Raw genomic sequence first — 22,644 nt, forward strand, 5'->3', positions numbered from 1 at the left:
TCCTTCAGATCTCCTTAGCACAGTTTGGTGCCTGGTTTTCTCCTCCTCCCCAGTTATAGGCTCATAAGCAAAGACAGCTCTCTTCAGATCTCGTGATGTTAAAGCTCTTCTTTATCAGTAACTCCACTTACCTCTGCAACAAGGTGAAAACAGTGCTTGAATTTCTGCTGCTTTCCTAGAGAATTTAAGCAACACTGGGCTGTAGGAGCATGCATCCTCCTGCAGCCTTTCCCTCAGCTCCTCACTCCTGGTTGTGCTCTGCCCTCCCTACAGGCATTTCTTAATAAAACTGGGGCTGAGGTTTTATTCAGTCATAGGGAAGAAATGAGAGCTTTGGTTCATACCTCATAGGAAATTCATTGAAAGTTGAATGAATAACTTCAGAGAAGAGAAATTGAAAGCAAAAGGAAGGATTTGCATGTCTCAAGTTCACCCCACTTTCCTAAAATCTGATTGAAGAAAGCAAATTTGGAGATGTTAAGTCAGTTATAAGGTTTAACAAGGTTGTATACAGTCAAAATGAAACCCCCAGTACATGGGATTAGCTCCCCCAGTCAGAGTTTGTCCCTGTTCCCAGGCAGTGTGCACTCCAGCTTGGCATGCAGCGTGCACAAAAGAGCCTGAAGGAAAAGGCAAGGCTGCTGAAGGAAAGCTGGATGCAAATTAGATCTGTAATACAGAGAGCTTGAAATTAAATATAAATTCAACTATACAAAAGGTTGCCAGAAATATTTAGGATTTGTATGTGTACATTACATATATATACAAATACACACACTCATATATATTTATAAAGACCAACAAATCCTATCTGTGTTCAATGTGGGCAAGATGTTGCTATAGTAATCTTAATTTTACATTCCTTACATTAAAAAGAAGACTGCAAGTTGTTTGGCACTCAGACTGTCTTTTTGTTATAACATGTGCTGCATTTAACTCAGTGGGACTCTGCTCTCTACCTCTTGGAACTATGGAAATAGAAATAACTACTAACAATAATGTCATCATTACATGGCAGCCTTGGATTCCGTTTCCTTTAAAAAAGGGAGAAAAGAAAAAGAAAGGGGGCAGACAGATAAAGAAACAGCCTGTGCAGGTTAGCATGGAATTTAGGCTTGGACATGAACATGTCCTTGAGGACAGGCAGAGACCCAGGGAGATGCTGGGAGCTGCAGGGGAAACAGGGGAGTCCTGGGTGGCAGCAGGGTAGGAGAGCACCTGGTTCAGATTTCATGTGACACCAGCTGTAGATCAGAAGTGACTCCACCAAAGCCAGGAAAGGCACCAAAGGGAGGTAAAAAAAAAAAACCAAGTGAGGTACCTGTGCTGCAAACACACTGCCTATGATGAGACGGGGAGCTTCTCCAAAAGCTGGCGTGGGACAAGGGGTTCTCTGCCCACACTGAGGGTCTCTGCCTGTAAGTGGGGAACTAAAAATAAAACTTTAACACCCCTCCCAAGCCAGCCTCCCTCTCTGGTAGGAGCCCTGCAGGTTGGAGGGTGGCAGAGGGCACCTGGCAGGGATGGGGCTGTGTGTGCCCCAGCAGCTGCACACAGCCCCAGAGCCACCCCAACACCTCTGCCCCACAGCAGCTGACTCCTACCTTGGTCCCCTTCTGCGAGGGGCTGGGGCTGCATGAGGCACTACAGCCTCCAAAATCTGGGGACCCAAGCCCTCCCAGGGAGGAGGACAGACAGCACTTTGTCTCCCTGGATTTGCTGGAGCTTCAGGTGGTGCCAGACCTGGGAGATGTGAGGTGGGATCCATGCAGCCCATGTGCCCATCCTGTGCTCCGCTGAGACAAGCGCTGACTCCAAACATCCCCACCTGACATCAGCTCCCAGGAGTGTTTGTTTTCTCCAGATTGATCGTGTCTACAACTCCAGGCATCTTCTCAGTCATTGGTGATCTCTGGCCGTGAGTGGGTCTCTTTGGGACATTGAATGACAAGTGTTGCTACAGTGCCAAGGAGATGGGACTCCCAACTGCCTGTGGCTGGCAGATCGCTGTGAAATCATGATTTATCTGGAGTTAGATTAAGTTATGTGTCTCTTTCCTGCCTGCCCTGGCAGTGGCTGCATGCAGGTATGCTGTATTTCTTCCTCTTACCAGGAGAGCACAGGGCCATTTACCAGCAGCTAGAGGTCAGAGGGCACCCAAATGTAAACTCCAGGACAAAGCTTGTCTGAGCGCATTTGAGGGACGGAGCTGACAAGTGACAAACAGCCAGAGCTGAGTTTGCTCTATTTTGGCATTGCTTGGGGAAATACATGAAGGGAAAACAGGTGAATTATTGTCACCTTCAGACTTAAACAAATGGAGGCTTCAAACAAAATTGCATTGCTTAGATGTTCAGAGTGGGAAATATTTACCTCGCGTGCAGAAATAAATGCTAAAGTTTATGAGTCACATAAAGCCTTTTTATGCTGAAAATCCCTTCTGGATGAGAATGGGGATATTTCTCATTGCAAACTTGATCCATCCAATTTATTTGTGGATCAAAAGGATCAGTGAGGGCCTTATTCTGCAGAAGACCTGGCAGTGGGAAAAGTTCTTTCAGTGAGGGCTGGATGCCCACCTGTTTCTTCCCATCCTGACTCACACAAGTACCTTTCCTTATCCAGAGAGGTCCCGTTGCCCCTGTCAGGGAAAGCTCCAGTTGTCTCTTTGCACTGAGGGTTTTGGCTGCAACAACAGGTCTGTTCTGTCATGTGGTTGCTTCCCAGGGCCAGGGGACAGCATGGGGCTCCTCCAAAACCCCCTGTTCACAGGCAAAATCAGGCTTTGGAGGAACACAAGGAGCAGAGCAATTGGAACACAGGACTGTCAGGTTAGGCAGGAGGAGGGTGCTCTCTCTCTCTCACTTCTTGCAGCCCTGAGCACCCACCTTGCTAGGACACAAGATGCCAAACACTGGCATTCACTCCTCTTCCCTTAGCATGTGAGAGGGAGGTATATCAATGCATGGAATAATGGAGGAGACAAAGAGGGGCAACCCAAGCCCATGGGTGCACTATTCCCAAGCTGCTGGCACCACATTCCAGGGAGACAGACAGCAGCAGATCCTGGGAGAGGCAAAGGCAGGAAAAACTCATTCATATGCAAAGGGTTTAGATCTTGGGGAGCCTGGCAGTGAGCTCCTGCAACACAGAATGAGCCTGCCCAGAATTCTCTGCCTTTTGGAAAAAGACACTGCTACTGCAGGAGCCTTAGGCCTTGTGGAAAAACCACTATTTCCTTCATTGGTGATGATTTATTTGGGAAGAAGCCTCATTTTTCACTGATCGTATTAGAAGCACAGAATGGATTACAGCATGGAGTAACCCTGATAGCTGAGAAATTCAGTGTATGCAAATGTGAGCCTTAAACGGCTCTTTCTGTGAAAGATTGCCTGTAGCTGGGACGTGTTGGAGATGTGGCACCAATGAATAGGCTGGTATTTAAAAGCAGAGGCTCTGCCACAAGGTACAACACAAGGTCTGCTGACATTTACAAATGCAGCTGCTCCCTGTGAGCACAACTTGCATCTCTGCTCTGTAAACCTGCTCCTTTTGCTGCAGAACCCTGCACCCAGTACCCCCCCACACATGCACCAAAAGACAGTCAAAAACAAACACTACGTTATCTGCAGCATCCATGAGCTCCCAAGGTCTCCCATTCTGTTCCCTTGTACCTAAACTGCAGCCCAGGAGTGGCCAAGAGGCAGCAGCAAGGGCCTAGGGCTGTTTCATCCTCTCCCACTTCCTCCAGCCCCTCAGAGCTCAGGCATTAGAGGGGAACACGTTCACGTGGGAAGAGGGATGAGGTGAAACTTGTGTTTTGCCTGGACTGATGCTGCCCTTTGCCTGGGTCACCTGGTGCATCTTCCCTTGGGTACCCCTTGTGGACCCAAGCTGGACCCACCACCTCCAAGAGCACAGGGATGGACAAGGATGCAGAGGGATGCTGTGCAGTGTGTGGCAGCTGCCTGAAGATGGCAAGCCAGCACTGCAGTTTATAATACATGCAAATAACCCTGCTGGAGGAAGAAGGGGGCTCCCTACAAATAAGAGGGCTATATTTTCTTGGCAGCCCATGTAATGCCAGAACAGAATTTAAATTGCGGTGTTTATCAAACGAGCCTGAGCCTTTTTTCCCTTTCCTCTTCTTTGTTAAATGCTGCCCATCTTGCAGAATTTTGAGCAGTACTCCTGGTACTGCATCAGTCCTCAAGCCCAAATGCAAAGTCTGAGGAAGAAATTGCAATGCATCCTTTGGCACCAGGGAGCCATAGAGCTGGTGTGTGCATGCAATAATTTATCCTAAGCCTTCTAGTGGCATTTTATGTCTTTTTGCTGTAGTGCTATTACAGCTTTGATTACTCCATTTTTATGTTTGTCAGCACAGCATATGGGCAAGATAATTTGTATTCAAAGTATTAAACTGGTAATGTAAATTATTAAAGACCCAATTCATAAACGCATTACACACCATATGCAGATTTCTTCCCCTTAACTCCCCCCTTCTCCTCCTCCCCATTTTGCAGACCTGGCTTCACACAGCTGGAGCAGGAACAGGACCACTACCAGCTCTCACCCCATGGGCATCAGGTTCATCAGGTGCAGTGAGTGTCAGGTAAAGACCCTTCTTTTTCCTGCTGCTCCCTGCACAACTCATTCATTCCCAGGTGCCTGTTGCTCACCTCATTTTGGCACCTCCAAAGACAAGAGACGCTCTTTTCCATTTTCCCTCCAACCAGAGTACCCTCCAAAGGATGTACATCTCCCAGTGCAGCCATTGCAAGGAGGGATTGGCATTGCAAGGAGGAGGAGCAGACAATCGCTGTGGCAGTCCCATCTCATGCCCATCTCCAGTTCCACACGTGCAGGACGATGGTAACTTAGCTCTGGCTTTGTGGCAGGGGCTGCTGCACCTGTGGTGAGATCAGCCTCGTGGGCAACAGGTCATCTCTGCCCCTGCTCGGCCCCAGCAGGATTCCAGCAGCCGCTCTGAAGGGCTGGGGGCAGTGAAACCCTCCAATCCTGCATGGAAATTGGGCTGTTCAGCTGTAACCCCTTCCATAGCAGGCATCTCCTTTCAATAGCTGTTTACCAGACCATACACAGCGCCATTGTGTTGAGCAGATGCCGTCTTCTGTTTTTCTCATTATCAAGATTTACTGTCTTATAAGCTTATTATTGACCCAGGCTTTAGGCTTCCTTCAGGGCTGAGGCCAAGGGGATGCAAACTCCCAGCACTCCTGTTTGCAGGAGCATTCCCCACTGAACCCAGGGAACTGACAAAGGGCTCAGGGCTACTCCAAACCTGGATTCCTCTATCTCACAGCAAAGGCTCTGACAGCCAGAAGAGTATCAGGGAGCTGCAGGGTGCCCTGGGGGATCCCAAAGCCCCTGGACAGCCCCTCAGGCTCTCCCCCTTGGTATAGAGCAGTTCCAATGTTTTGTGCTGCCAGCACTTCTAAAGTTTCATTACAGTGAAGGAAGAATTGGGACTGTGATGCTTAACTGCATTTAGTATATGTAAAATCAGGCAGGTCTCCTAACCTAGAGTCCCCCCCAGCATACAAAAAACCTTTCTGGCCCTGCTTCCCAGGTAAAATACATGCCTCCTCCCACCCTGGGACAAAAAGTATTTTGAATCCACCTTTCCAGAGGTTTGGCTTCCTGGGTGCCCACAGGTGACCACAGCAGTGTTGCTGTACTCTTCCAGACCTGCATTTCCCCAGCCTAAAGGTGCTGTTGGTACAGACCAAGAGGCAGGATCCCTGGTACACTGGCCCTAGCACAGGAGCTGTTTTACCTGTGTGCCCACACTCCACCCAGTGCCAAGAAATCACCCTTGGCAGAAGCTCCCTAAGCTTCTACCCAGAAAAAAATGTACAACTACATTTCAACCCAGGAGGACACAGAAGTACACAAAAAGCAAAAATGCTGCCAGTGCCTACTGGGACTCAGCTCTGTTCCCCCAAGCAAAATACAACAGTTTTGCAGAAACAGATGAGAAAACAAGGCAGCACAGGAGGAGCCACCAGCCACTGGTGCTGTAGCCAGAGCCTCAGGGGTCATATTAGTGTGTGTGTAGCTGACAGGTAAAACAAGAACATCTCCCACAAAGTATGAATTTTGCAGGACTTTCACACAACCTGGCCACATATTGCTGAGTCAGAACTTTCAGTGACACTGCCACACAGCTGCATTCAGCTCCCTCCTCCTGCTCTAATTCCCTGGGAGATCATGTCCAGCAGCGATGGCATTGCCAGAAACAGAGCAGGGTGGGAATTCCACTGCTCCCTGAACAAGAAACCTCTCCGTGCTGCTGGCTCAGTGTGATGCTTCCCACCTGTGGCAGGCACAGTGCTGCTCCAGCAGCAGTGGATGTGTGCTGGGAGCACTGCGAGACTCCAGCTGTGTACAGACACATTGGGGCACGTCACAGCTGCGGCCAAAATTGAAGCTGCCAATGCAGGGTATGCAGGAAAAGGATGGAAACATGAGCAAGGAGCTGGAGGTGGAGGAGCAGAAAGGGAGCACATGCAGAGAGACTGGGAAAGAACTTTTTGGGAAAAAACAAACCAAACCACTATTCAGTTATTTCTGTTCACAACATATTTGTAATTCCTTCTCCGATACTGTTTTCAAAAAAAATCAGAATGATTTTTCAACTCCTATTTCATCAACAAATTAAGAAGACCCTGATCCATCTGCACTCTGATGGCCAAGCCATGAACCTTGGGCCTGCAGGGATGAGGGGCTGGGAATGAAAGAGAGACGGAGCAAGTGGAGCTGGCCCCAGGCAGACAGAGCTCCAGAGCAGATGCAGCTGCTGGCAGAGGCACTGTAACAATGGGCTCAACTTTGGGAGAGCTGGACTCTGCACATGGGAAGGGTTCAGAAGCCCCAAGCTGGGTTTCCTCCTCCTCCCCTATGCATCTGCTTTTCTGGTGGGCTCTGCAGAGCTGCCCCTGCCTAAAATCACAGGGGAACTATGCAAGCAAGGGCCTGAGCATCTGCTGTGTATCACCAGCTACGGGCATGCATGAAGTTTCCCCCCAAAACCTCGGAGCAGCAGGCAGAGGTGAGGCATGCAAACAGTGCCATCAGACCAGAGCATGTCCCTCCAGCATCACAGAGGGAGCCTGAATGCATGGAGCTCTGCTGGGGAGGGTGGGGTCCTCTGCAAGTAACCACAGTGATTGTTATTTTGGAGTATATCCGCAGAGAGCCACCGTGATCCCAGCGTGCTGTTCACTTTCGGCGCCTATAACCCACATTATGAAGACACAACCCACCCCAGCAGACGAGCTCAACAGCAGGCTTCCAGATGTCCACCCCCTCGCCCATCTCAGACTCCTAATCCCCTACTTTGTCTGAGCTCTAGCTCATTTCTGATGCATTCAGATTATCCAGTGAGTATAACTGCTAGTGAACATCTGAGTACTTCCCCCTCCATCTCACATTTCACCTTGGAGGAGAAGCACTCCACAGAGCCCAGGCCCTTCTTTATCAAGCCAATTAGTGCAACACAAAAGCAGTGAATAGGACCAGGCAAAGCTCAATGGCCTGTAAAATCCTCAATATTTCGAGATGGGCTTAGGCAAAATATGACTGTTTTTTTAAAAAAAGGGAAAGCCTATGGTAAGTAAACCAGAGTGCTGGCCTTTCCAACCCATTAAAAAGAAAACCCAGCAAATCAGCACAACGTACAAGGCAGTGCATGGATCATAACAAAAAGTTTACAAACAGAGTGGCTATAATTCCTTCTATAACATTGGAGGACCCAAGTTTGCAAGGAAAAAAAGGAAATGATTAACAGGGGAAATATGCTTGGTACAAAAAGACTTTTTAGTCCAAAAAAGGATGTCCATATTTAGAAACACTTGATTCCTGTTGTCAGGGCCCTGCTTTTCCTGAATGTGTTTCTCTCCTGTGAAAGAAAGTCACAAAGGGAGTTTGTGCACAGCCATGTTACATGCACACAGGGCACTGCTGATTTTTCTCCAGGATTACGGGAAAAATGCAAAGGATTCCAGTGCTAGCAAATAAAAAATTAAAAATAATCATGTCCATATTTAGGAGAAGGCTTCTTAGCAAACCAGCAGCTCCTCTGGCAGGATCCCCTTTCCCACCATGGGCACCCTGAGTCCTTGTCAGGGTGGGCTGCCCCCACAGAACCTTCCCTGGGGGGCTACTCAAGCACCCATGGCAAGAAAGTGCTTCTCACTCCCCTGGGCTCTGGACCAGAGGTAATCCTGCTCCAGATCACAGGGATCTGCAGCTCTGCTCTGGGAGAAGCTCTTGATACAGGGTTCTGCCACCTGCTCTGGCACAGCCCCACCAACCAAGCATGGCCTGGAAGGGGGAAAAGAGACCCTAGCAGAGCACCTCTGATGGGCAGGAACCTTGTGTTTGGCAGGATGAGAATATATATATGAAAGTGCTTCCCACCTACACATTCACTAACCCCTTATCTCCCCCACGGCAGCCTGTTCGTGTCCCTGGCATGAGGAGGTGTGCCCAGCACAGCCTAACATTGGCAATAACCACCTCCAAGGAGAGACCTGAGCACAAACAGCAGCAAACATTTCTGAGAGCAGCCCTTCCCTTTCATCCACAGCCACTGCTGAAGCTGGTGGCTCAGGCCGGCTGTGAAACACAGCAGCAGATGGCACAGGCAGAGACCCTGTGGGCTGGATGCCGTCTGCTCCAGACCTGGGGATCCACATCCCTCAGCTGCCTCCTGCTCCTGTTTCCCACCTCCATCACAACTGTTCTCCCCACGTGGGCTGGCTGGGAGAGCACGTCCCAGTCAGCAGCAGCTCCTGCATCCCCATCCTGGTGCTACACAGGAATCTCAGGGGAATGGCCACAGTGGGTGTCTGAGCTAGCACAGAGCAACAGCCCATGGCAGTGGAAGGTCCCTCCTAAAGCAGCTGACTACTGGGAAAACACAGTCCAGGCTGCTCCCAAAACTTAAATGCAAATCACACCATGTCAAGTAAGCCTTTAGGTCAGATGTGCTGACCACAGCTGCTGTGCTGGACTGAGAGCTAGGCAGAAAACAGGAGGAGAGGGTGGACCACCCACAGCTTCTCATCGGCAACCTGTGCCAGTGCCTCACCACTTCTTCCTAACTTCTAATCTAAACCTGCTCTCCTTAGTTTAAAATAATTTCCTCCTTGTCCTATCACTATCTGCTGGTGTAAAATGCCACTCTCCCTTTTTCATAAGCCCCTTTAAGCATGGGTATTGGAAAAGCCAAAGGGCTGAGCTTCACATTCTCCCCAAGCAGAGCACTAAAAGGAGACAGGCCCATTTGTTCCCTCTTAGCAGAGATGCATAGGGAAGAGTAGAAAACAAACAAGGCTAAATCCTTCGATGTTCAAAAACACTGAAAGCATTTTGAGAGTCACCCTCAGGGTTCAAAATATGTGGTCTAGTGGATTTTTTTGTTAGACAGCTCTGGTGGGAATCACCAACAAATGGAACACCAGTGACAGTGAGTAATTAGACAGTGTAATGCTAACCTTGTCTAGGGGAAGGTGCCCCTATGGCAGGAGGGTTTGAACAAGATGAGCTTTAAGGTCCCTTCCTACCCAAACAATTCAAAGATTCTATGATTCTATTTGGTCAGGTTCTATTCCACTTTCACACACATCCTTTGAAGAAAGGGGTCTCTTAAAGAATTTTACTGACATCTTGATCTTTGAGCTTGGTTTGAAAAACCTCCCAGCAGCTTGCAAAAATTAAGTTACTATATGAAGCAACAAATAAAGCAACAGAAGACCCAACATGTCTCCCTCTGCTCTCCCTGCTACTGGGCAGAAATCCTAGCCAGGACCTACAGGTAGTAATGCCTTAAACAACTGCAGAAGCCAAGCCCAAGGAAGATCCCCAGTCTAACATCTAAAGTGAACAAAACTCAACCAACATATTTGGTAAGAAACTGGGAAAATTGACTCTACTTATACCTTTCTCAAGCTTCTTTTTAGGACCATTTATTACTGCTGGCACAGCCAGGTAACAGTAAAAGAGCAATCACACACTCATTAGCAGCAGAAAAGAGGCATTTGTCTCAAGCAATCCCTCAAATCACTTCATCCTACTATGGGTATTAATTTTCTAAACTAAATAGAGCAAATTTTAAGCTTCACAAAGCAGTTAAAAACACTTACAAGCTGTAAGTTCTTACAACAACAAAGCCAGACCATGTTTGATTAATATTTCTAAAAAGAGCATTTTCTGACTTGAAATACCTGAGGGGAGAGCGTTACAAGTGGAAGGGCTGGGAAGAAAAAGCAACTCTATCACTCACAGCATCCTACCTGTCCCCCTCCTCACACAGGTTTGGTTACAGAGGTGTGTGACACTAGTGCAGAAGGGCTACTTCAGCTCCCCAGGTGTCCCACAGGGAGCACTGAGCCAGAGGAGGTGGCAGAGCAGCACCACTCTGCACTCACAGGCTCAAAAATCAACCACAACCACTATCAAAACACCCAGCCCCACATCAAGGCTGGGCTCAGCTGTGGTTTGCCTGGCTGCTGAATTCAGCCAGAGACATGAATTCAGCTGTGTCAGGGGACACAGTTACAGGACAGGCATCCCTTCACCACAGTACATGCATTTTCATCTCAACAGATGTCTGCTTTTGCACATCCCAGCTTCCAAGAGTCTGAGCCCCACCACAGCACCAGTCTGCTCCTCCACAGAACATCCAGGCTCCCCACTCCTGGGGAAGTCACCTGCCACCCCAGCTCCAGCTGACCATAAAGCCCTGGCTCAGCCACTTCACAGGGTTTCTGTGAGGCCGTGCCACATCCAGGAACAAGAGGAGGAGTTACCACCCAGGATACAGAGCTGTCAGCTCCAGCATGGCTGTGCTGCTGCCTCCTGCCTAATTTAGGGATCCAGGTGCAGGAGGGCACTCAGGAAAGAGCTCTTAGCAGCAGACAACTCCAATCAAGAGCATTAGCACATGGAAGGAGACATTCCCCCATCCACATATTGCTTTAGCACATAGAGATCAGATCTACTGGAGGGATGTTTGCAGAGTGCTTTGAACATAGGTTATCAAATGCTGCCCAAGCAAGGGCAGGCACACACCACAGCCCAGCCTGCAAAAGGGGATGAAGACACTGCATAGGGCACAAAACCCCCTGTCAGACATGCTGGTTATTCAGTCCCTTCCCCACTGCAAGCTGACACATTTAGAGAGCAACTGCTTAGTAACAGGGTCCCCAGCACGCTTTGTTTGCAGCACTGCTGTGATTTGCAATTCAGTTTATTGCATTAAAATGTGGTGCAGCCGTAGCCCTAGAAAGAAATAAACATGCCACTTGTCACAGTTCCTCCCGTTATCTTTTAGAGGAAAGTGAGCTTGGGTGAACATTCATAGAGGGGAGTCTGGGGCTTGTCAGAAAGCACTGCCAGAAATGCAGCATCCTGCCCTCACCCCACTGGGAACATCCTGTCTCCTCATCCGAGCTCCCCAAAATCTGCAGCAGAAGACAGCTTACCTGGGAGATGTTCCTCTGCTTCTGGAAAAAGAGCCTGAGCAATCAGAGGGAAAACAAACTCAAGGTGGCTGCCAGGATCCTGCTGGAGGCCAGAAGTAAAAAGCCATTCAGCAGCTAATCCAGGACCAAGACAAGCCCTTGCACCTTGCTGCTGCTCCTGCAGGGTTTATTAGGAGTAAAGCTACCTAAAAAAAGAGCTGTTCAAAGGGAGAAGGTATGAGAGATGCTTTGACTGAGTTTGTATCCTCAGTCCCATCTGCAGAGAAGACTCTCCCTGTCCTAGGGAGATAGCCATTTGTAGTAGGATTTTTAATTAATTTTATAATAGAAAATTAATACACTCCTTCCCAACAGATGTGTTAGGGTCCTGACTCAACAGTAGGAAGCTGCTACATCCTGCCAATGCAGTTTTCCTTGTGCCTGCCTGTGAGGAGTGACTGCCACACCCATGGTGGGACTCCCCTGATGCAACCCCTTCCTCCCAGCCTAAGTGCTCAGATTTAGCTCACAACAAATACTTACCATATCTCAACTGAATTTTGGAATATATAGGCTACAGAGCAGTGGGTCTGTAGCCTCTGGCTCTCTGGGTCATACTAAGGCTCCCAGGCTCATTTTCAGGAGCAGATTCTGCCCTGCACAGAGTAGCTCAGCAGCCCCACTGCCCCCCAGATGGTGATGCCAGAGCCATGTGATGCACTTTGGTAGCAACTGTGTTCTCAAGAGTCTGGACAATCCTGAGTGCAAACCAAACTGCACCAACCACAGGAAATGACCTGCATGACATGGGTCAGTGCTGTCTCTGCCCCACACCACCATCAGATACTCTCTCTTGAGCAAAGGTTCTCAGACCTCCAACACCTGTTTTGGCATCCAGACAGACCATGCCACAGTCAAGCCTTCCTCGGCCTCCCCCCAGCAGTAAGTGGGTTTTAACTACTGCAGAACCAGCACCATCCCTCTTTTGCTTAGCTGAGCCCTGATCCCACACCCCAACTTCAGCAGGGAGAGGGGCATCAATAAATCACATTTTGGAAACATAAGCAGTCTCCCAGTCAGTTCTGTCAAATTCATGCAAGGAAAGTATCTTCATCCATCCCCTCCCTCTGCCCAATCTGTTTTATCCTTACCCTTCTCTACATATCATGGAGTTATTAAGAGACATATTTACTTTGCCTGGCTTGGGACTAAAGTTGAACTAGAAGTTTGAGTTGTGCAGCCACACAAAGCAGAAATGTCTTCTCTGAAACACCACAAGCATTTCAAAGCAGAGGAAAAAGAGCATTTAGAGGGTGTTCTATGAAAATAATGGAGCTGGGTGAAATTAAGCAGTTCCCAGTACTTGAGATGACGTGTCAGAACACAAAACAGTGGGGGGGAAATTGTGCTATTATATGTATTCACACTATGGCATTTATCAACACCAGGGTATTCACGGAAGAAACATCACCACTAGATCTGCAATATCCAAATGTGAGTCCCTGGAATCCTGCACTAGTGCTGTATTGAACAGCATTCCCAAGGAATGCCGTATTTTAGGTGTGTGCAGAGCAGCAAGAGTTAGTGCACTGTAAGGTACCTTGATCAAGCTCTGCAACTTAAATGGATTTCCAATACAATGAAGACAAAGAGGTGTCAGCTCTAGTCCTCATTTGCTGATACTATCAATAGGGGCTCAGCTCACTAGCAGTTAATTCAAAGCCAAGCTCGATTTGCACAACAGTGATCTACACCAAGTCCCTTATGTGGCTACGGGGAGATTTTGCCAATGAGACAATAGAAACAGCATTAGAGCTCCCAAATTGATGCCATCACTTTTTTTCTTCTGCTCCACTACTTTCCCATCAAATTTCCACAGGCTGGGATCTCCAGATGCCTAATCCCTTGCATCAGAAAACATGCAGAAAGGGTAGCAAATACAGAAGTACCCATTTCTTTTCCAGATGCAGCTTTATTGAGGCTTTTAAAATGCAACTGCCCATAAAATAGGGGGAAATACCACTTTTTTGTGCATTAAAAATACTAAAAATGACCAGACCATAATTAAGCAAATATAAAAGTATTTCTGAGTTATTCAAGGGTCACTTAGCCTTAAAAACAAAAGTTGCTACATGTTGCTATGTTTCATGAAATTTTAGCTTGCTCCATTCTGAAATTTTACTTTTAGGTTTTAGTCCATCTCAACACTAGACCAGACTGTTTTGCCAAGCTGCTGTTGGTGAGAAGTTGTCATGTTGTTGAAAAGACAGAGGAAACCAGAAGTGCTACCCAATTAGGCAACTAAGTAGTTTTAACCACTTTCTAATGTTACTGCCTGTAAGCCTGGACCACATCAATCTCAAACTTGGCTCAAAAGCAGAGGTGGTGGCAGCAGCCCATGCCCAGTGTTTGCACCTCTGAGTTACTGCATCTTCTGAAACCAGCTGGCCACAACAGCCCACAGCTCTGAGGCACTGTTAACACAAGCACCCTCACATCCCCATCTCCACCAAGCAAGCACCAACCACTACAGCCAGCAGAGTGAAGGAATTCAGGGGTAGTGTGGGGTGCTACAGTTTTCCCAAGTCATGCTGTTCCCATACTAAGGAAAAACAAGGTGATAGTCACCAGTTAGAGACCAGGAATTACCTTTCAAGTGCTGCAAAAACATCCCCAGCTTGGATTTGGAAAGAAGGCAAGACTTTAACAAAACCAGCTGGTGAACAGAGGGGAAAGAGACCTGTTGCTCCCCCACCCCACCTCACAGCCCCCAGTTCCTACTGAGAGTTGTGTCATTAGAGAAATGACACAGACCAAGTACCTGCGCCACGCTCCTACTTCAGCAGGGAGTCAGACGTAGGCACCTGGCTCCTGCCACAAAACAAGAGGCTAGAAAAAACCACAAGTCTGAAACAGTTTAACACAGGACAAAAAAGGCACATTTTAATATGTACAGCAATGCATTTGGGCTATAAATTTACCCAACACAACTGAAAAAAATCCAAACTATGCTTTTATACTTATTCCATGGTGTCAGCCTCATTCCTAGCCACCTACCTTTCTCTGCATCTCTGAATGCTGCTATATACACACACAAACAAACAATTACGTCATGAATGTTCATTTAGGCTCCCAAGTTCAAGTAATAAAGTTCAAACTTGCATAGCATCTTATGCCACTCAGCCATAAACAGTTACGATTGCATATTAGCTGGAGCAGCCATCTCTTTCAATTCAGCCAGTTTTGGCTGGCCACCATTTTTTTAAATTTTTTTTTTTTTAATCCTTGAGTCAGAATGTTTCCTAAGTCACCAGCCCTGAGGGATGCCACAGACTTCAAAATGAACCTCTTGCTGTTGTTAAGATCCTCTTAAAGCAGAAATTTAGAGTGTTGTCAAGAACAGTTTTAAAAATGTAATACTGTTTATTTTGCTTCAAAAACATTTCAGCATTCTAAACATACAAAAAAAACAGAACGTTGCAAATTTGTTTAAGTACAGAGTGTTTTTGAACTTCAGTTGCTGCACTGGCTCTTCACTTAGTTGACGATGAAGAGATGTCTACAGTTTCAGTTTAAAAACTACCGCACTTAACTAAAAAAACCCATACACTTCTCATGCCAGCTGAACCCCCTTCCACAACTAAGAATGGCAGCAGAATGCTATTTCACTATATACAGAAAGACAACTTTAAGCTAAATGGACGCCCACTGTAGTGTAAATAGATCTACCCTCACAGTGCATGCTTTGGGCCATGGCACCCCGGGGAACGTACAGCCTTTCCAAGTAATCACTGCTCCTCTAAGGCATCATCACTCTAAGCATGTACCACAAGAATCTGTCTAGTTTTTACAAACTATAGATATGTACAGTTTATAACCCAGGATTTTCTAGCCAATAACCATATAGTAACACCACCTTACAAATTAAAAAAAAATGCTTGAAACATTTTTAAATGCTTTGTTACACCAACAGCAAAGTGCACAGAGTTAGGAGAACACTAGAGCGCCTTTTCATTTTAAAAATGTTTGGAAATATGTACAACTTTGATACAGTTTCAGGGTGCTCACTACACCCATGGCCACTTCATGTAAACCAGTTACAATTTCTAGAGCACTTTTAGAAACTACAACGCGATCGGAATCCAATTTTTTTTTAATTAAGCCTAATAAGGGCAAGAGACACCATCTCAAATAAGAGGTGCTTCATTTATGGTGTTTCCCCTACTCTATGGTATTCACATGGAGACAAGTATTGTACAGTTTTATTCATCATCATCATCTTCATCCTCCTCTTCTTCATCCTCCTCCTCCTCTTCGTCTTCTTCCTCTACCTTTTTCCGAGCAGCTTTGGTTGCTGCTCCCTTTGCGCCATCAAACTTTCCTTTAGACTTGTAGTCTGCAACATCCTGCAAAGTCAAGGGGATGTCTTAATTTGCTCTAAGCAGCAAACACACACAGCATTTGTACAGCAGCGGGCGTTAAGGTAAAGGGACTGGCCTTCCCCGGCTGCACCCCAAGGGGACAAAGCCAGCAGGGGAGCACAGAGCTGTGCAGACACCTCAGCATGCTCGTGAATCATGGAGGTCTGGAACCCTGCATTCATGGCTATTTCTTTGAGGAGGAGAAGAGAACCCAGCCTCTCAAAGTTTCCTGATAACGGGACAGAGCTCCAGTAACAGCACAGCAGACCCTTTCTGAAGCAACACGAGCAGCCCCTGCTGCACATCACCGGGCAAAGCTTTCCCTCCTTGCTGAAATCTGCCTGTGGATCTCTCCTGTTCTACCCCTCTGCAAAGCTCGGCTGTAACTATGCTGGGGCCAACTGAGCTGGGCCTATGTTACAAAAGCACATCAACAAAAGAGCTGGTACAGAGGAGGCACGAGTGACAACTCTCCTTACCTTCTCGTACTTCTCCTTCAGTTTAGCTGCCTTATTGTTGTAAGGCTGCTTTTCACCATCACTGAGGTTGTTCCACATTTCGCCCAGTTTCTTCGCTACATCCCCAATAGATATGCCAGGGTTTGTGGACTTGATCTTGGGGCGAAACTCTGAACAGAAGAGGAAGAAGCCAGACCTCGGGAAGAAATACCAGAGGACAAGTCAGCATTTGCAGCAGCACACCTAGGGAGCACCCCTTCCTCACAACACTGACACATGCATGAGCACAAAGAGAGAATTTTTTTTTTTAACTTACAAAAAACAAATGCAAGCTTAAATGTGTTTTAATTTTACTGAGGCCCAGACCTGCAGCCTCCTTCACTCAATGCTCTTTTTTAATTAAGCGTTCTGTATCCCCTCACCCAATTCCATCTTAGATATACAAGTCTCACTGTGACTCAGCCACTTGTGTTTTCCATCACTATGAGTTTAAGGGTACGAAGTATCGACAACTTGTGTCAGCGTCCTACATGATCTCAAGACCACAAGCTGCCTAGAACTTTTACGAGACAGTATCACTAACAGTCTTGCTATACCAACACTGTCCCCATCTACCGCCTTCCTGGCAACCCATGTTACATACAGGGTGTGAAAATGAACCAAAACACTTATGCATTTAATGTCTCAAAGTTACTTACGGTGGTCGTTTTGGGGCATTGGGGTCCTTCTTCTTCTTGCCACCCTTAGCTGGTCCATAGTCCTTCATTTCTCTGTCATATCGTACCTTATCAGCCTTTGCCATTTCATCAAATTTAGCCTTTTCCTTGCTTGACATGGTCTAAAAAACCAAAACATGAGACGCCAAACTTGTGATTACTCAACTGTTCAATAGCTGCCAAACTTTATGTAAACAAGCCAACACATATCAACTCAATACGGGAGTTTCAGAATTTGTTTTCTAACTGGACTGTCCTGTATGGGAAATTACAGCCACCACAGACACATTCAGCAACAGGGAAGCAACAGAAATGAGACGAGCACAGTCAGAGTCCTCCTTTGGACACACACTTGGAAAGAAGTGGCTGATGAAGGGTATTGTTTAGGAATCATAAAAATGCCAGACTCTAGCAGAAGCATCTAAATGTGCAGATACACAAGGCTAAGACGTTCAGTATTGCTACTGGCTTCAGCAGCACCTGACCAATGGCCAGGTCAGCTTGCCAAGAACAACACATAGACCAAAACAGCACTGACTCCCTTCATGTTCAGACACAGACACATCACCCTAGCAGATACTATAAGAGGTTATCCCTTCAGGAAGTCACAAATTAAGGTACCTTCCACCTCTCTGAACACTTCTTGGAAAACTCTGCAAAGTTGACTGGAACCTCTGGGTTCTTTTTCTTATGTTCCTCACGGCACGTCTGCACAAAGAAGGCATAGGCAGACATCTTGCCCTTGGGCTTCTTCGGATCACCTTTAGCCATCTTGACTCTGTAGGGACAGAGGGAAAAATAACAAATGAATGACATATAGATGAATGTACGTACCAATGTATACATACACATATGGTGGGTCTATATTTACACACACACCCCCATCATCTTCTGATGTGATGTCCCATCAGAAACACACCCCTTTCTTTCCCCTGACACCTCTTACCATCCCCAATATAGAGTTAAATTATTCTCCCTTGATACTTGAGTTGCAGACAAGCCAAGAGAAACCAGTCACTGGATTTAAGTGTTACATTAATATATATTTACATCATGTCCAAAGACTGGAGGCAGACTATTAAAGATACATACTTCTACCTATTAAGCTTTATATGAACTAATATAAAGTATCTGTTTTAGTTGGCTGCCACACTGGGGCTGGAGTGGCATGCACAGTGCCAGGCAATGACTTATCCCTTCAGGAGCTGGAGTGTATGTCTTAGCAGCTGCTGCCCAGGTAAGCAGGCAGGACAAATTAGTTGCCCCGAAAAAGTGCAATAACCTTTTATATATAAAAAGGGCACAAATACAGGCTGACTGTAACCACAATAGGACCCGTGGAGCTCTGCGAGGGGAGTTGTGCTTGCTCTTGCTCCACCAAGTGACACATGTTCGTGGCACAGTGGTCAGTGCAAAGATGCAATCGGCAAGTTACCGAAACGATGGTGCTAACTTTTGGGCTCCATTTCTTTTCCTACTTCCGTATTAAATTTTCCCCGCTTAATAAAACAAAATCGTAAGCCCACAACGGTATTTCCTATTTACGGCTTCTAAGTCCCTTAAAAATTTAATTTTTATTAGCACAGCGTTAATATTTAATTGCGCCCATTAACCCGCCAGGTGCAGCACAAGTGGCCGTGAGCCGCCCTGCCCGGTCCGGCCGCTGCCGGGACACCGAAGCCCCGCGGGGGCGGAGAACGCGCGGTACCGGGGCCGGGGCGCGGAGCCGGCCCCGCTCCGGAGTTGGGGCGAGCGGCCGGTGCCGCCCGGCCCGGCCCGGCCCCGCGCCCCTCCCGCACCCGCGCCCCCCCAAGGTCACCGCGGCGGCCGCGCTCCGCGGCGCGGGCACCTGCGGCGGGGCCGGGGCCGGCGGGGGCAGCGGCGGCTCCGCCAGACGCCAATAATTCATCTTCCATTTTGTGAAACGCCTCCTGATGAAAGAAAGTGCCCCTGAAATGCGGTGGGGCGGCGGGCGGGGGGCGCCGGGGGGCCGGGCGGCGGCCGGGGGCGCGGGGCGCCGGGCCGGCCCCGGGCGGCCGGGGCAAGCGGCAGCGGGAGCGGCGGCGGCCGCGCTCCGCGCCCAGGGCCGGCCCCGCTCGCTAAGATGGCTTCTCCCGGCGCCGCCGCCGCCGCGCCGCCGAACAAAGCCGCGTTCCCCCTCCGCCGCGCTCGGCCCCCGCGCCCGCCGCCCCCGGCAGCCAGCCCCGCCAAAACGCCGCCCCCGCCGCCAAGGGGCTCCCCGCTGGCCCCCCGGCGGGCGGCGGGGGCGGCGGGGCCGGGGCGCGGGCGGGAGCCCCCCCCCCGGCCCCTGCCTAGCGCAGCGCTCTCTAACAAAGGCTCCCGTGCAGCCATTACCGCCGCCGCTACGCTCCTCCGCGCTGCCAGAAAAAGAGTGCGGGGAGCCCCGGGGCGGCCCCCCAGCGCCCGCCCGAGGACACGGGAAGGTGGGGGGAGAGGAGCCGGGGCGAAAGCGAAAGGTTTGAGCCCCCGGCGGGGCACAGGGAAGGAGATTTTCCTCGCCGCGATCCCCCTCCCCATCCCTGTGCCGCTCACACGTCTTTCTTCCCTTCGCCGGGGCTCTCCAGCGCCAGCCATATTAATGCCCACAGCACGGGCGGCGCGGCGCGGGGAAAAGGCGATGCGGGGCCCCGCCGCGGGCGCAGCCCCACCAAAGACACCTTCTCGGGCAGGGGAAGAGCTGCGGAGGCAGAAGCGAAGGGATCGGGGGAGTTTGGAGGTGGCGGCGGCGAGAAAAAAACTGCTTGGCCGGGACCGCCGGGCGCAGCGCGCAGGGTTTATCCCTGTCAGATGCTAAAGCGACAGCCATATTAATGCAGAATAAACAGCGGGCACGGCACTGCGCACGGCCGACAACTTTCCCACCGCCACCAGCCCCACCGAGCCCACCCTGCGAAAGGGGCACATAAAAGCCGAGGGCGCCGCGCGTTTTGCCGTGCGACATTAGGAGGCGGCAGAGAAAAATCCCTGCCCATGCGGGGGAGAAGAGGAGTTAGTCCCGGTGTAGTTGCTGCACCAGCCATATTACTCTCGGCGGCACGGGAGCCCAGCGCGGAGCTACGGGGCTGCACCGGGGGCAGGTGGCCCCTCGGCGGCGGGGGAGCTCCCGGCGGGGCAGGGCAGGACGGCGGGGGACAAACGCTGCGCCTCGCCCGCTGCCCACCGCCCCGCCAGCTGCGCGCAGCATCTGCCCCGGCACCGCCGATCCCCGCGAGAGGGGCGAAACAAAGTTTTGGGTGAATTTCCTGATTTTTTTTTTCTAATTAAAAAAAAAACCAAAAACTCAGAGGAAGGAAGAAGCGGAACACAACATTAAAAAAAAAAAAAAAAAGAAATAATAAAAAAAAAAAGCATGCAGGGGCAGGCAGGACAGAGGGACGAAGGCGCGGGGGCAGGGCGGGGAGGGAGCAGCCGCCCCCCGAAAAGTTGCGGCGGGGCTGCACGTACCTGTATTGTTCGCGGTAGTGTGGACAGGAGCGGAGCGCAGGGCACGACGCGGGGCTCGGCGCGGCTCAGCCTCGCGTTGGCTGCCTACGAGAGCGGCCTGATTGGCTGCGGGGCTCTGCCGTTTAAAACAACCTCCTCGCCCGCTCATTGGCGCGGCGCCTCATGAATATTAAGCTGTGCCGCGCGGCGGTTGGCCGGCGCGGGTGAGGTCATTCATTCAAAAAGAGCGCCCGCCGGGGGCACCGGCAGCGCGGCGGGCGCGCCCGCGGAGCCCCGCCACGTGCGGCGGAGCGGGGCCGGCACCGGCACCGGGACCGAGCGCCAGGCCCCGCCGCCCTGCCGGCCCCGCTGCCGCCGCCACGGCACGAGGGGAGCCCCGGCAGCAGCGGGACCCCCGGCTGACAATAGCCCGTTATTGCTGCTTGCTGCCCTAAAGCCGTAAGGGGCGGTTCAACTCGCAGTGCACTGTTTGAGAAGCCGGCTACTACTGCGCGTAGTGGAACCGAGCCCAAAATAAACTCTGCTGACAGTCCCAACACACATCGGGTGGAGAAGGAGCTACAGAGCAAGAATCTGCGTGTTTGTGTGGGGAGGAGCAGAGTTTTACCCGTTCGTTCATCAAATAAAGAATCTATTTGAATTACTAGTTCTCACGCGCTTCTACAGTTTGTTTGCTATTAACTTTCCAGGATTTGCTTGTTATTAAAGAGGCTGATGGCACACAAGGAAATCTGTTAAGTGTGTCCTGCTGACTGAAACCAGCCCGGTGTGACTCTAGGGCTCCTTTGGCTCTCTGGAAAGAGCTGTTTCCTACAGGGACGCTGCCAAATGGTTAAACTGGTATTCGTGGCTGACCACAATTGTTGGTTGGCTCGGAAAAAAGAGCTGTTATTTTTGAGGACGGAGCGGTAAGACTCAGAAACCACCCCGTACTGTTACGGGCTGTTCGTAACTGCCAGCCTGTTGTGATAGGCAGAAGAAACAGTTGTCCTCTTTAACGAGCAGATAGTGAAAAGCAGCCTCCACCCTGGGCTGAGGCGCTGTCAGGCAGCAGGGTTTACCAGATACCGCCCTGTGGAAGCGCTTGTGGCTATAACAACATATGGTCACAGGTTGCCTTTGCCGGAAGAGATCAAAACAACACGACTGATGAGACACAGAAGAGTGCCAGCCTCCTGCTGACAGATCCACTGGGAAGCATGCAGAATTTCACCCAGGATTTTAGCCAAAGTCCTGCCTGGATTTCTCCCTTGGGGTACATCTCTGGCAAACACCAATTCTAATTGTTGGCCCGTGTACATTATATGCTTATAGATACCTTGCAACCACATCCTTGGGCTTTTTGAAGCACGTATGATAAAATCAGCCTTACTAGCCTCCTGCCCTATTTCTACTTTCTCAAACCAAATGTATAAAACAAGGGGTTCGTTCATAAACATTAATGAGGTTACCTGAGGGACTGTATTCTGTAGCATCATCATAAAATAAGACAAGCAATACTACTGCAGGATAATCTCTTTGTAGCTGACAAACATCCCTTTCACCTATTTTTAGGGATACTTTCAAGTGTTCCAAACTAGTCAAATAATTAAGGCTTTTTTCTTGGCTCTTGATTTGCACAATTTTTTATTCTGGATCACTTTCTTCCTCAAACCACAATCTCACCCTCCAGAGCACACCAAGCAGAGCGCATTACTAAGGGGATGGACAGGCTGTTCAGGGGATGGAGCTGGCTTAGGAGAGACACCTGGCATTGAACATGCTGTCCCATAGTCATCTCCAGAGCATCCCTTCGAGTTCTCATCAGCCAAAGGAAACATCCCCTAAGATGCTTGTTCTAGGAAGGCCACGAAAGTTTTGACAGCTGGCCAAGGGGCAAAGGAGATATTTTGGTAGCTGAGAGACAGCTGGGTTGGAGGTTTTATCCTAGCACTTGCAGCATGCTTTTGAAAGCAGAGGAGGGCTGAGTAGCAAATGGGTGAACATAACCCCCAGAGGGAAAGCTTCTACTCACCCCCAGAACTACCACTGCTGCAATTCTCCTGTGGTGCCCTCAGCTCCACACATTGCACCTGGCCCCTGTGTCTGGGCC

General features: G+C 49.4%; 1 protein-coding gene across 1 annotated transcript; it reads right to left on the reverse strand.

Moving 5' to 3' along the window:
* Nucleotides 1-14,408: 14,408 nt before the first annotated feature.
* Nucleotides 14,409-20,651, reverse strand: HMGB3 (high mobility group box 3). The gene is made up of 5 exons (XM_021547802.4): nucleotides 20,553-20,651; nucleotides 17,709-17,865; nucleotides 17,070-17,209; nucleotides 16,393-16,567; nucleotides 14,409-15,898 (listed from the first exon to the last, which is right to left on the reverse strand). Exons 2-5 carry the CDS (start codon nucleotides 17,856-17,858, stop codon nucleotides 15,755-15,757), a joined length of 609 nt encoding a protein of 202 aa, XP_021403477.3. The 5' UTR covers nucleotides 17,859-17,865; nucleotides 20,553-20,651; the 3' UTR covers nucleotides 14,409-15,754.
* Nucleotides 20,652-22,644: the final 1,993 nt, after the last annotated feature.

This window comes from Lonchura striata, chromosome 4A, assembly GCF_050655825.1.
Source record: "Lonchura striata isolate lonStrDom1 chromosome 4A, ASM5065582v1, whole genome shotgun sequence".
Taxonomy (NCBI): Eukaryota; Metazoa; Chordata; class Aves; order Passeriformes; family Estrildidae; genus Lonchura; species Lonchura striata.

Bases quoted from the DNA above. Each gene is read 5' to 3' on its own strand.
- HMGB3 (XM_021547802.4), bottom strand. From the start codon at position 17,858: ATGGCTAAAGGTGATCCGAAGAAGCCCAAGGGCAAGATGTCTGCCTAT. The intron at 17,210-17,708 runs GTACCTTAATTT...TTGGTTTTTTAG, and splicing joins AGTGTTCAGAGAGGTGGAAG to ACCATGTCAAGCAAGGAAAA. The intron at 15,899-16,392 runs GTAAGGAGAGTT...TTGACTTTGCAG, and splicing joins TGAAGGAGAAGTACGAGAAG to GATGTTGCAGACTACAAGTC.